This window comes from Protopterus annectens, chromosome 4.part1 (genome assembly GCF_019279795.1).
Source record: "Protopterus annectens isolate FY-2018-M chromosome 4.part1, PAN1.0, whole genome shotgun sequence".
NCBI classification, from domain to species: Eukaryota; Metazoa; Chordata; order Ceratodontiformes; family Protopteridae; genus Protopterus; species Protopterus annectens.
The window spans coordinates 377671141-377685619 of record NC_056734.1 but is presented as its reverse complement, the minus strand read 5'-3'; the positions used below and the strand labels follow the sequence as shown (position 1 = coordinate 377685619).

The 14479-nt window shown below is 43.6% G+C and overlaps 1 protein-coding gene across 1 annotated transcript in view; it reads left to right on the top strand.

The window, feature by feature from the left end:
• EIF2B5 (eukaryotic translation initiation factor 2B subunit epsilon) overlaps window positions 1-14479 on the top strand; it is a gene marked incomplete in the record, with an annotated part of 757864 nt that overhangs the window by 97416 nt on the left and 645969 nt on the right. Inside the window, 1 exon segment of the mRNA XM_044070200.1 lies at window positions 13362-13547. Coding sequence (XP_043926135.1) covers window positions 13362-13547 — 186 coding nt within the window.

Genomic DNA, 14479 nt, shown 5'->3' with positions numbered 1-14479 from the left:
ATCCATAGCAGTGTGGTTTGGATCTCTGTCTAATAATGACAAAAATAGTTTGCATCGAATAGTCAGTTCAGCTGAAAATATCATCGGTGCTAGTTTGCCCTCCTTACAGGACCTGTACTATTCCAGAGTCATGAAAAGGGCAGGGGAAATTATCACTGCTTCACATCCAGGTCACCATCTTTTTTGAACTATTACCATTAGCCAGGATTAATACGCACCAAAACAAGCAGATGTAAGTACAGTTTTTTTCCACAGGCCATTCAGTTCATAAATGGTTAACTCCGCTGATTAGGTTGGGGTATTCTTTTTCCCATGCCTCCAAGGATTCTGCAGCATTGTTTACATATTGTTAAACTCTGAAAGAAACAAGTATTATTTCAGTGTTTCTTGCGCTGAGTTGCACTTTGTATGTATATGTATAGTTGGGTCTAGTTCACGTTATCGTAAGCCGACAATATCGTAAGTTCAGAACATCGCGTAGGTAAATGTAAATCTCCGTAAGGGGGAGATTTCCATTTACCTCAATGTAGTGCGGTCTTGGAGTTGGTATATTTAAGTAGGGGGTGTGTGGGGGCCCCCCCTGCCTACGCTAGTTAGTTTTTTTTTTTTATTGCTTTATTTTTTTTACGTTATTCAATGTTTTACTACTTTGATCAACAAAGTTTGACCTTTATTGATTCGATGTAGCAAAATTTCGATAATGTGATATAAACGCGTATATTTATCTTTTTGTCTTGTTCTTAATAGTTGCATGTATGTCATTTGCCTTGTTCTATGTATGTCGTTTATGTAATTCATACTTAGAGAGTCACTGATACTGGAGGCAAATTCTTTGTATGCTTGCATACTTGGCCAATAAATGTGATTCTGATATATTTGATTTTTGGCACTATATGGGCAAGTGAGTTTTACTTTGTGCTGTGACTTTGTGTGTTTGTTGTTTACGCCACTATGCAGATTGTAGAATAAGAATTTGCAAAATGTAAATTGTTTCTGCTGTATTTTATGCAGTTTAGCCCTATTTTCTGTGTGGGATTAAGCTTGTATAACTTGTATTGTTTCTGCCCGTAGTGTTTAATATTGTCGGTGTATTATTCTGGCTGGTATTTTCTCTCCTTGACTAGATGGATCCTACAGTAAAAATGTGCCTCAGCCTACTGTTTGTGAATCTGTTGTCTTAAGCTGGCCTGCAGACCACTTACTTTTTTCCCCATCACCCTGTGGTGTGAGCTCGCAGCCCTCTGTGGCACACACGGTTCAGATATATTCTCTGGAGCTGTTCCAGTACCTTGTCCAGGTATGGGAGAATGAAACCCTTTAGGTGCAGGAGAGGTCCAATGTAAGAGACCCTTTGTCAGACATAGTACTCTGTCCCCCTCATTTTTGAAACTCAGGTGCATTACAAACTTTCATGTTTTTTTTCCTGTGACATACAACAAGGTAGCTCAATGTGCCTTTTCACATTTTTGTAGATATTCTGATTGCAGTCAACAATAAGTCAAATTTCTGGATGCATATTTCCCAGTTCTTAGACAAATTTTCCCAAAAAGCAAGGTTTTATTTATTTATTTTTTTTAACTGAAATGCAAAATGCATTTCTTCTGACACCTTGTGACATTTGGTATTCGAGATGTATCCAGTATAGTAATAGATGCATATTGTTTGTGTTCACCTTCATCAGCATTTACTTCAGACCGCACAAGAGATGCAGGATTCCATGCTACACAAGTTATTTTTAAGAACTGTGGAAGCAGTTAATGGTCGCACGTGCCTTAAAGCTGTACACCTTATTTTACTCAGAGTTATTCAGGGAATCATCACAGTTGTGCAGCATTTATGCAGTTGCATTTTTAACAGTGAGTGTAAGTTTGTATTTCATCCATACGTATACATTGACATTTGGATACCAAGGTGCTCCTTGGATCTGATCCAGCCATTCACTACTGGTCTAGTGCTTAGAGCTCCTACATTTTTCCTCAGAATTCTGTGTGCTCTACCCCTTCAGATCTTGTGTACCATCATCTTGAAGGAATTTCTATTTTGGACACCAGTGAAGTGCTTGATCTTTTTTGCCAGTATTTGCATATGCTGAGGTTACAGTAATAGAATGTTTAGATATTCTGTTTTGCTACTTTAAGCTGTTTTTGGTGCCTTAGCTTCTTGGCAGTAAGTCATTCTTTTGTTAAAAAAAAAGTTGTTAACCTATGTTGTAGGCAATTAATTTATTCTTGTACTTATTGTGGCTGTATTGGGTAGCTATTGGTAAGACTTTTAAAAAATGCGCAAAATGTGGATAATAAGCTTCCATCACAAGATGTACACTATCTTTGATCTGCCTGGTGTTGGAGCATCTCAGTGTGGACTATTCCATTTGCCAGGGCTTAATCCCTCGTTCATTAGACACAGGAGAAATAAAGTTATCATCAAGGGATTCCTTCCCTCAGAACAGGCAGAGAAATGAGAAGAAAAAAAGAAGGATAAAGTCCAAGAAATGTAAGAATGGGCATCAGCCATCCCCTTTTTTCTCCTAAGTACCTAGGAGAGAATCTTCCCCCTCCTCGGCATAAGCTAGGAAGTCTACAGTATTAGAGACAAGTCCCCTACAAATTCAGTTAGTAGATATTTATTGGAATGGAAAGTGTAATTATTTTTTTCTTCAATATCCTCCTCTCTACCATTTCCTTTAAATCTGTTTGTTCCTTTAGGAGTGTTTCTGAGGCAGATTGGGAGCTGACTGTGAGCGCTTTCCTATAAATGGAATGGAACCAGGAATCCTACTATTCCCCCTCTGGTACCAGGGTAGATCAGATTGGCCCAACCTCACATCTGCTAGTGCTTCCTCGGTGCCAGTGTAGGAACTAGTTTTCCATCCAGATCCTATCATTTCGGCACCAGCAGCTCTCTTGGTGCAAGTGCTAATATCTGCATTTCCAGCAAACTCCATCCCAGCTTCTTTGGTCATTTGGAACTGGTCACTTGACATCATCTGCAGGACTGTTTTTGATGTCAAGGTCTTTGGGGTTCGAGTCAACCATACCAATCTCTACTTCAAGGCATTCTGGTGTCTGGGCTCCCTTCTTCGGTTCCTCTCACCTTAACTTTAGCGGAGAAGAACTTGACTCCAAGGAGAAGACCCTCAACAAACATGGAAACTGGATCCATCTGTGAAGCTGTGGAGAAACTTACAGCCTTTTCCCCATCCAGGGTATTGCTAGGAGTTCATTGGTGCCATTTTTGCCTTGCAGTGCCATTTCTTCTGCTCTTCAGCCCAGTCATCTGTATTTCCAGGAAAAAAGCAGAACTCTAGTCTTCAGAGATATGCAACAAGTGCAGTCTAACTCGTCTGAGGACTCTGACCAGTCACAGTCAGACATCCCCAAAAGGAATTATGTAGACTTTCCTTCTGAGTCCATTAGACACTAACTTGAATGAAAGAGGGGGTTCCCCCCATTCCCTTTCAGAAGACATCACATTTGGGAAAATCCTCGAATTAATGAAGCAGAGGGGATTTGTGGTAATCTGACCTGCCCACTGAGGATGAGGAAATACTCTTTGAGGTTAATGGCTCTGCCTCTTCTGTCTCTTGGGTTTTTCCTCCTGTGGATCTTCTGATAGACTTGGTCTCCAGGAGGACATGGCAAGAACAAGACACAGCAGAAGCCATTCCAAGAAAACCAGACAAGGTATGGCCAACCTTAGGACAGGCAGTACATGGGTAAGGGTCCTCTGGTTGATTCTGTGATCATTGCAGCAGACACCAAAGAGGTCTCACAGATGATTCCTTTGCCGTCCACCCCCCATTAAAGAGTCAAAGGGTAGTAAGATAGGAAAACAAGTCTACAACTCAAGCACATTTGCCCTCTGGGCATTAAACTGTTTGACTCATAGGAACAGACTCCATAGAGACCTTGTCAAACAAGCTGTGGATACTTTGGGTCAACCCATGTCTTGGGTGTGTACCAAACAGTTGCAACCCACCGTGAATACCATGATCAACCTCAGGTTTCTCCATGTGTCTGTACCATAATGCAGCTGTTGGAGCAGCCAGGGAGATAGGCACTGGTGTTACCCTGAGATGCCATGCTTGGCTCCACCTGTGCGACTGTGTGGATAACTTCACTGCATTTTTTACCAGCCCCTTTTGAAAGAACCTATCTATTTGGAACAAGCGTGAAAAAGAGGCCTATGAGGTGCAAGTATGATGGGAAGACACTGTCTTGTCTGCCATGAGAGTCAAATTGTAAATCAGTATCAGAAGGGTTCCAAGTCCCTATGATTCAGAAGATCCCAGTGTTTTCACTTTGGCTCCATCTCTGAGAAGGTAGACTGCAGCAGAGGTGGCCCCTTGACAGCGAACACATGGTGGAAGATGTTCACAAAACCAGGGTATTGAGAACCCTTTCCAGGAAGCCTATCTGGCACTCCTGAAGCTTGTCTGAGTGTGTTTCTCTGGAGGTAATCAGGGAAATTGTCTTGACACTGAACTGTTTTGATTGCCATTGCGCAGGACAAATGAGAGCAAGAAATCCTATCCGAAGGCAATGCTATAGCATTTTTTTCTAAATGTCACCAAAACAAAAGCCACCAGTTGCACTTACAGCACACTCCATCCCAGCTCGCTTGATTATTTGGAAAAACTCACTTGGCACCGTGTAATCCTTAGGTGCCAAATGATATTACCCCAATAACAGCAAGCAGCTTACCAGGAGGTCTCTATCCTGCTCCAAAAAAGAGCCATCCAAGAGGTTCCACCAGATCAAGGAGGGTCAGGAGTCTACTCATGATTCTTTCGAGTCCCAAAGAAGAATGAGGACCTCAGGCCAGTACTGGACCTCAGTGGCCTAAACCTCTGTGTGCTGAAGACCCAATTCAGAATGGTGTCAACGATTTTACCCAGTCTCGAGGCGAATGACGGGATGGGCTCCATAGACTTCCCAGGATGCCTGTCTTTTATTCCCAAGTGGTCCAAGGAAGTTTCTGTGCTTCTTCCAGTCCAGAGCCTTGTCCTGTGGTCTTACCACAGCTTTCTAGGTGTTCAATAAGTGCATGGTAGTAGTCACAGCCTACCTTTGGTTTATAGGAATCAGAGTCTTTCCATACCTAGATGATTGGCTGTTGGCTCCAGCAGGCAGGGAGTCCTTACTATTGGCCAGGGGCTACTTTTTATAGCTCTGCGAATCTTTAGGTATCTCAATTGGCTATCAGAAGTCTAAACTTCAGCCCTCACAACAAATTACTTTCATCAGATAGCACCTTGTTTCAGTTGTACAGAGTTATTCCTTGTATATGTTTTTAAAAAGTATGGATGATTTATGATTATCTCTCTAATATGTGTCCTTTACACATTTTTTGTTTTTTTATCCTGTGGTCTTTTTAATAGGTTTAAAGGTAAAATTAATTGTTTGATTATTTAATTAATTGGTGTAATGTATATTAAACAACTGGTTTTGGTTTAATTTGGTTCTGAGGAAGTCCCAAGTGGATGGGAAGAAAGAGCTTAACCAACTTTTATTGAATACTGTCTGGTTTTAGCCTTGGCTTGTGTTCACGAGTACTAACCGAGGCTATATTAAACTGCATGTGTCCCCTAGGACTACATGAGCCCCATTTCTTGATTTAATCTGTATTCCTGCAGCTTTAATAACAATACTCCACGACTTCCTTGAGTACTGTTCTGAAAGCACAACAGGAAGATTATATTACTTCATGGTTTACTTTTAGCTAGTTTAGAGAATTGTAGCACATTAATTTATTAAATGGTGCCATGGAGAAACATTGGGAACGTATATGCCAAATGGCAAAACATCTGTAGTTTTTATAAGGATGACAAGACTTTGCCACCTACAAGATGGCAAAATGCCCTCTACATACTTTGTTTTTGATATATTTGTGTCAAGTGTGTGAGCGGTATAGTTGGTAATGGTTATGCTCCAGAGGATTGTCTTTGTGGGATTTAGCATTTCTGCAGGCTGAGAACTGACTTAAAATGGCTGACTAAAATCTACATTTTAGAAAACAGTAGCTTTCAGTAGCTGGAGAAGAACTGATATTACCATCTTTCAATTTTATAGGTTATGGTGATAATTAGTTTGCTGAGTATGAGTAGATAAGCAGTGAAGACAGTTTGCATTTCAGAACTATGGTTTTGTTGAACTAAACCCAGACAGGATACCACTCTGTACTGAAGTTTAAGAGATCTCTGTAGATGTATGTGAGTGCATATGCAAAGAATACTAGATTCCTGTCCGTACATTTTGCTGTGTTGATAAAGCATGTCGTACATGGCATCTGAGCTGAAGATGTAACTTGGGGATGTTATGTGATCCTATCTCGCCTACATTCTGAACTGATGGGTTCGGAGCCGATCCTGCCCCGACTGCACGACATGCTAGAGCAGAGCGTAGGCCTCTTATTGGCTGAGCTATCTTTTATCCCAGGATGCACCACCACTATCCCCAGATCTCTGCTTTTCGCTAACAATGTTTAGACGGTCCAACATTGGCTGGCCAAGCATCATTTATTTAGGCTTTCCTTGTGGTCAGAAAATTTCCTGGCTTTAAACCCAAGCTGTTTTAACAGCTATTGCTGTCATATTAGTGTGTTTGTTGAATTTCTGTTGAAAAATTTTATTTTTAGTCAGGAAGGGTTTCGCTTTTGAAGTTAGAGGGCCTTCCCTGCTGTTTCGCTGTTTGTATATGTCTTTCTTTTCAGTCAAGCACCTGCTTAAGTTAGAGTGGTCTTCTACCTTTCTTTATCTTTTGTCTGTTTAACTGTTTAGTGTTATAAAAAATATATATATATATATATATATATATTATAATTGGTTAAAGTTGTTTAACTTAACTTATCTTTGACTAGGTTCTAAAAAATCAGTCGTCTAAAGAACACAAACCCTCCTGGGTTTAAGAAATGCACGAGGTGTGGTTTTAAATGTCCATAACGGACGACCACCTCGTGGGTCTATTAAGCCCAGGTGCTAAGCACCTGCTGGGTGAGCTCTGTAGTGTGTGCCACGCCTTCTTCTAGAGTCCTCCAGGAGAGGAAGAACAAATTAACTCTCGCGGGATTAATCAAGCCTCCTTCGAGGAGCTTTATCTTCCTCTCCATCTCCTTCTAAAGAAGAGCGCCGGCTCCTCACCGGTCAGTCGGAACCGATCGGCTAAAAAATCTAAGCAGACTTCTCCACTGGGCTCCACGACTCGGAGCCGAGGTCGGACCGAGTCTGCCTCGATGCCTCCAGCCTGACCCCTCTGCTCGGAGCCGAGTCAGACGGAGAGGCGGTCACCCTCATCGTGCCCACCGATATTGGAGTTTTATAAGGGTTACCGCTCAGACTCTTCCCCTGGAGTTTGAGTCTCATCGGCACCGAGGAAATTTCTTGGAAACCTTCCTCGAGCCGATAGTTTTGAGTCCGTCTGGAGCCGGGTCCCCGAGCCCTTCGGAGCCGATGGAGAAATCGGGTTCTGGCCCGATCTCTGTATCCTCTAGATCATCTCAAGATGTCTGATTCGGATATCAATAGGGTGCTCCTTCGACTCCTTCCAGTTCCGGTGTTCCGGGGGTGCTAGTTTCGGCTCCAGCCCATTTTGGCCTCGAGCCGATGGTCCACTCCCTACTGTGATTCCTCCTCCAACAGCCTGGCACCATTGGGTCGGTGCTGTGTCCTGCAGTGTGTTATGGCCGGCCTGACCCTTGCTCCAACTCCGGCTCTTGGCCTGGAATTCAGTACACGGACTTTCCTCATTCTGGGGAGGTCGATTACGCCGTCCCAAGTCTCTCCTTGTGCGCTGGCGCGGAGTGCCGCCCACTGTCGCGGGCCACGGAGGTGGGACCCTCCCAGGATTCTGGGTGGTCCCCTTTCAGGGCTATGAGGAGTGCATTAGCCAAATCTTCCTTGGTTACCTCTCCACTGTTTCCCCAGCTCCTTCCCCTGCATACGGAAACTGGGTTGTTGGCAGTCCTGTCCAGAGACAGCGGAGCCCCGGCTCAGGTTACCCCGCTAAGCCTTCCTCCTGGTGTCCTTCTGAGCCCCTCTTCGAAGAACCCCCAGGAAAAGATCGTGCAAGAGGAAGCACGCTGACTCCCTGGATGAGCCCCCTGACATCCGACACTGATCTCGATGATGCAGAGGGGTCCCCTGTCGCCTCTCGATGATGTCTCCTTTGCAGACATCCTGAAGCCCTTAAAACAACGAGGGCGGGTTGGCAGTCCAAACCTCCTCTGCTGATGAGTCGCATTCCTGAAGGGCCTTTGGGGCTCAGCCTCCGCCCACCCCGCCTTCCGACGAGCTCTTGGATTTGATCTGGCTGGCTGGGAACACTCCAGATTCTCCAGGGAACCGTGCCTGCCTCGTCCGAACAAATCTCTCGGCGCCTGGACAGAGAGAGAGAGAGTTCCTAACTAAAGGTGTGGCTGTAGATGCTTTGGTGGCATCTGCTACCCAGCAAGATGTGCAGAGGCTTTGACGTCCGTCCATCCTCCCAATATGAGCTCCAGGGTTACGGATCGGCACGTGAAAGCGCACCTCAGCTCCATGGCCCTACACTGAGGTCCTGAACCACCTTACGCACTTTTTACCAGATTTCATAGGGAGGGATCTGATTAAGGAGAGCTATCCGACACTCCTCTTGGGTAACTCTGCCTGAGGAGCCAGCCCAGACGGGTTGGCTGGCTCAGCTGGTTGCTAAATGTCGCCCATTTCAACTCCGTCCATGAGGCTCATTTCTTATGCGGCCGAAGGGGTTTAGTAGAGTTGCGGTACAGCATTGCTTCACGGAGACGCAGCCTGCCCGCTCAGGTCATTTCAAGAGTTTTGTCTTTATATTTGCCGACGCCTTCCGATGGGTCCTCCCTGTTTGGGACCCAAGGTAAAGGACACACTAACCCGGCCAGAACAGGAGGGCAAGACTCTGACTGCTGGGAGGGGGCACGATTTTCCACTCCCTTTCGGCTCATCCCAAGGCTAAAGAGGAGGGAAAACAAGTCTGAGACCAGAAGCCTTACCCTCTCAGCAGGAGTGATTCCCTTCCAGAGGCAGAGGAGGGGAATTCCCGAAGACGCCATCCATAGAGGTGGCAGAGGCTCCTCGTAACACTGGAGACCGCGAGTCCTTTTCGGGTGGGTTTTTCGGCCTTCCATATCCCTTGAGGGATGCTCGGGCTGTGGCCCGGAGCCAGTCGGGGGGTCTTTCTCGGGCTAGCACCTGGAAGGCCTGGGAAGGTATCACCAGGACCGATGGGTGCTTGGATTATAGCCGGAGGTTATCCATCCCATTCTCTCACCCCTCAGCCCAGTGGTAAAAATCCCGGACCCGCCACCCAGTCAATAGGATATCACAGCCCTGTGCTTCCCATGTTGCTGCAAAAGGAGTCATCCAACCGTCCCCTGAGACCAGATCGGATTAGGACTTACTCAAGATTCTTTTGTGCCAAAGACCGGGACTTGAGGCCCATCTTGGACCTCAGCATCCTAAACCGCTCAGCTCGTGAAAGTCCAAGTTCCGACGGGCGCCCCGGCTAAACGGCCCTCCCACAAGGAGAAGGGTGTTTGATGTGCTCCATAATTTCAAGGACGCTGGCCACCATATCATGATACATCAAGCATCCAGAGACACTGCGCTCAGCCTAGGGAGGCAGTCATTTTCAGTTCCGCATGCTGCCCTTGGTCTCACCCACAGCTCCCCAGGGTGTTCACCAAATGTTTGGCGGTCGTGACTGCTCACCTTGGAGAAGCTCAAGGATCCTGCTCAGATTCAGACCCACTGGCCCTAACTGCCACCCAAGCATCTACTATTGCGGAGCCTACAAGCCACTATATCACCGTTCCCTTGGAATCACCCTTCAATTGGCTAAAGTCTGTTGCCATCTCAACGCATAAGATTCATTGGGGTAGAGAGATAGACCTTTCAAAACCAATGCGGGTCTATTCACCCACAGACAGGATATTATGCCAACCATACAGGCTCAAGTTTTGAGCCTTACTTCCAGGATCCAAAGCCCCAGCTAGAATGGTCTCAGTATTATTAGATCCATGTCCCACGCACGTTCTTCTGGTTCCCTGGTAAGGTTACACATGAGAATTCTTCTAATGGCTTTTTCAGCTCAGTGGTCCTTCCAGGAACTCCTCTCAGTCACCCTACATGGATCACGTGAATCTTGCAAACGGGACACCGGCCAGGCTAGTGCCTCCAACTTGATCAGGGATATCTTTGTTCCTACCCTCCGGGCGGGCTTGACCACGGATTTCAGACGGGTGGGGGCATTCCCCTGCAGGTCAGTCCAAGGTAAATGGCACTCGGAAGAGACTTTTGCTTCATATCAACGCCTTAGAAATGAGGGCAGTGCTCCTGTCCCTTCAAGCCCTTCACGCATTATCTCCTCATGAATAGCTGTTCACCAGACAACATGTCAGTTGTCTGGTACCTGAACAAACAGGGAGGGACCAGATCCTATCCTCTTTGCAGAGAAGCTATGAGAGTTTGGGAATGGCAGTCTCACTCAAAACGCTTTCCTAGTGGCTACTCACATACCGGCAAGTCCAATGATAGCCGACAGACTTTGAGCAGAACCATCCGTCTCCTCACGAATGGTCACTGAATATAACAGTGGCAAGTCAGGATTTTCAGCAAATGGGGAGTTCCTGTTGCGATCTCTTCACACTCCCTCTGAATGCAAAGTGCAAAGAGTTCTTCTCCCCAACCTCTCGCCCGAGGAAGAGCCCCATGGACGATTAGTCCATCCTGGCCTCACCGCTTGCTTTATGCCTTCCCTCTCCAGTTCCCTCTCTCTCCTTCCCAGGTGATTCAAAGGCATCTCTCTCTTGGGGAGCAAATTTTAACCTTAATTGCTCCCCTTAATGGCCCCTCGCCAAGTGTGGCCCCTATCTTCGAGACATGCTCTGAAGGTCCATGGTTCCTGGATCAGATCCCCAGACCTACTTAGTTCACCAGTCGACTTATCCCACCAGTCCCTACACACCTTAAAATTACCCACTTGGCTCCTCCTTCCGACCTATAGTCAGGAGTCATACATTGGATCCAGATGTTAAATAATATATTGTCTTCGGCCCATAAGTCAGCTACAAAGAAATTGTATTCCCAGCAAATGAAAAAAGATTTGCTATTTGCCTGTCCCGGGCTCTCTGGACCCCATTTCTATTCCCGTAGCAGAGGTACTAAATTTTTTGACTTTCTTTTCAATCAAGGTTTCTTCAAGTTTCTACCATTAAGGTACAATTGGCAGCAACTTACCTTTTCATGAATCCATAGACCCACCTTTAATGAGCAAATACTGTGTAAGACCTTCTTGTGCTGGTGCTGCCCCACAAGACCTCCGATTTCTCATCCTGCACCCATGGATCTCGACATAGTACATGTTACTTTTGGACTTCTTACCCCTTGAACCGGCAGCCACATGTGATGTGTAAAGTTCATCATGGAAGACAGCCTCTTCTGGTGGCTGCATTACTTCACAGAAGAGTTTCAGAGCTTCAAGCTTTGTCTGTAAACCCCTTAAGATTGCTGTAAAGACAGAGTATCCTCAGCTAAATCCTTCCTTTGTCTCAAAATTTTGCCCAGTTTCTAAGCTTGCCAAATAACCTTAGAGCTTCCAGTTTTTCCCCAAAATACTCTAACAAAGTTTTTATTCATATTCCACATACACTAGATGTCCACAGACAAGCCACGTTTTTTATTTAGACAGGACCAACAAACGAGGGAACAGATCAGTTGTTTGTATCCTTGCAACAACAAATCAAAAAGCTGCTAAAGGTCATTGCCAAAATGGACTCAGGGACTGTATTACTCAAGCTTATTTTTTATTCTAATGTGTGAGTTTCACCACCCTGTCAAGGCTCATTCTACAAGGGCTATGCATACTTTATAGCTTTCTCATTCTAAGCTTGCTATTAGTGATACTCTGTGCGGGCGCCACATGGTCTCCTTGCACCTTCATTTCCCACCACAAATTGTAGATGGGCATCTGGGAGGACGAGCTTCATTTACCCACAGTGCTCAGAACAAGCTTTCCAATGAGCCACCCGGGATTGAGGTGCTAGGACGCTGGTCCCACTGTTCGTGAAATGTAGGCTAGATAGACTTGCTAACATTCTTTTATAGAGCCACTATAACTTCAGATGTTTGGGATCCATCTCTACCACATTCCCATACAACCCACCCTCCTTCCCCCTTCCTTGAGATTAGAGGATATCAGAAGGTCCTAATCCTGTTGTTTCATCTTGAAACATCTAACAATGTTATATAATCTAGTTGTGCATGTGCATGAATGCGGACAAACAAGATCTGGGGATTAGTAGGTGCATCCTGGGATAAAGATAGTCAGCCAATAAGAGGCCTCAAGTTTATAAGACAGCGGCATGAGTCGGAGCCGAGGGATCGGGCCCAACCTCCATCAGTTCAGAATGTAGGCGAGATGGATCCCAAACATCTGAAGTTATGGTGAGTACATAACTAAAAGTTATAGCCTATGGCCCTTGCATATCTTGAGTTTATGTGGCTATGTTTTCAGTTGTCTGTGTTTTGTTGTTGTTACGGTAGTGTTTTTTTTTTCTTATCTACCACCGACATCTGTTTTTAAGTTTGAACAAAAAAAAAAACAGCACAAAGTCAAAAGGAACTACGGGACCAAGTAACTCAGATTTAGTGCCTTTGTTTTTGATAACAAGACTACATGAAATAACTGCTAAATCTGAGTTCCATGGTTCAGTGGTTCCTTGACTGTGAATTTCATTTTTTTGTATAGTTTGCACATGGACTGAAGACTGACAGTAGTGTTTTTGGTTTGCTTTTTTCATCTCTTTGAAGATTAGGATAAACATTATTCTACTTCACTGGTGCAGAGACAGAATGTTTAATTTTCCAGGAACTGCCTCTGTTTAACTACTGTCCTTCGCATTTGTAAGATCATGTTCTACTTTTGTAACTTTCACCTATATATGATATGCCCATGTTCACCATATTTGCTGCTTCTCCCATTAAAAGTCATATTTGTAGATTAGTAACCCCATCTCCAGAGAAATTTGCCAAACATACAGCTCCAGATACATTTTGTTTACTAGTTGACAGTTACTGTGTTACACTGTAACAGTAATAATTACTATGTATAATTGGTATCTGTCCTTATAAACCTGATCCCAGTGATTTCATGTTAACTGGTATAATAGTAATATATAAGCTAATAATCAAAACTATGAACATGCAAACTGAGTTTTAAAAAAATCTTATTTCAAAATATGAGAATATTTAACAATTAGAATAATTTGTTCATTGGTGGTGTTTGTGGAAATGTGCTTTTTACTTTTTTATAACTGTTTGAATAAGGTATACTTTTTTCTGTACAATATAGGAAATCTAAATGGTGCTCTCCTACTTCTCAGAATACTGTCAGAATTATTACATCTGATTTGTTTCGATCCCTTGGTGATGTCTTGAGAGATGTGGATGCTAAGTCGCTAGTTCGCTCAGATTTCGTTTTGGTTTACGGAGACATTGTGTCTAATATTAACATTTCAAAACCCTTGGAAAAACACAAGTAGGTATACATTTTTCTACTAACTTCATTTGTTTGAATTGCATTTCTGAGGATGTTGTTAATTATTTATTGGATTGCAGATGTGGAAATCCAAGAGGAACATTGTATACATTTAATTTTTCAACCTACAAATGGAATTATTAGATTTTAACAAGTTAGTCACTGTACTACAGTAAATCATATTTTAGTGGTGGTAGTGGAGACTTTTAAATAAAACTTTAACATCTTTTCAGCAACTGAGAGTGGAGTACACATCTACCCTATGTCAGGCTAATTGTATCTTAATCTGTTGCTGATTTCCTGCTAATGAACCCTGGACTGTATTTACTTGCATGCTGTTGTCAGTTAAGAAATGAGTTTTTATTATAAAGCACATTAGCCCATGTGGTCTCATATCAAGAGGTAGCCTTAATACACTATAGAATGTAAGATGACAGTAAGCTAGCTACATAGATGTTCAAAGTTAGTTTGAACAATGGTTTAATAGCGTTAGAATTTCAGTTTTCCAGTGTTTCTATGGTCCTTTACTGGAAGGGTCCCCAGAAAAGTAATAGTCTGTCAGTTAATTTCAGGACTGTTAGTCATTTTTTTTTAAATTGTAGTTGGTTTAAAAGCTGGAAAACCACATATTTTTGTTGAACTTGGCTAAAAAGTTTCTTATAATCCATTATTTGCATTTCTATCTTGCTCACGTTTCTTCATTAATCTCAGGATTATGTCAGTCATTTGATCCAAATGCTTTAAACTCGTATGCATTTTTTAATGTGGATTAAAAACTGGGGAAACAGCATATTTTTGTTGAATTTGTCCAGGAAGTTTCTTATATCCATTATTTGCATTTCCATCTTACTCACACTTTATCATTAATCTCAAGGTTATTTCAGGCATTTGATTCAAATGCTTTAAACTCGTATGCATTTTTTTGCTTAATA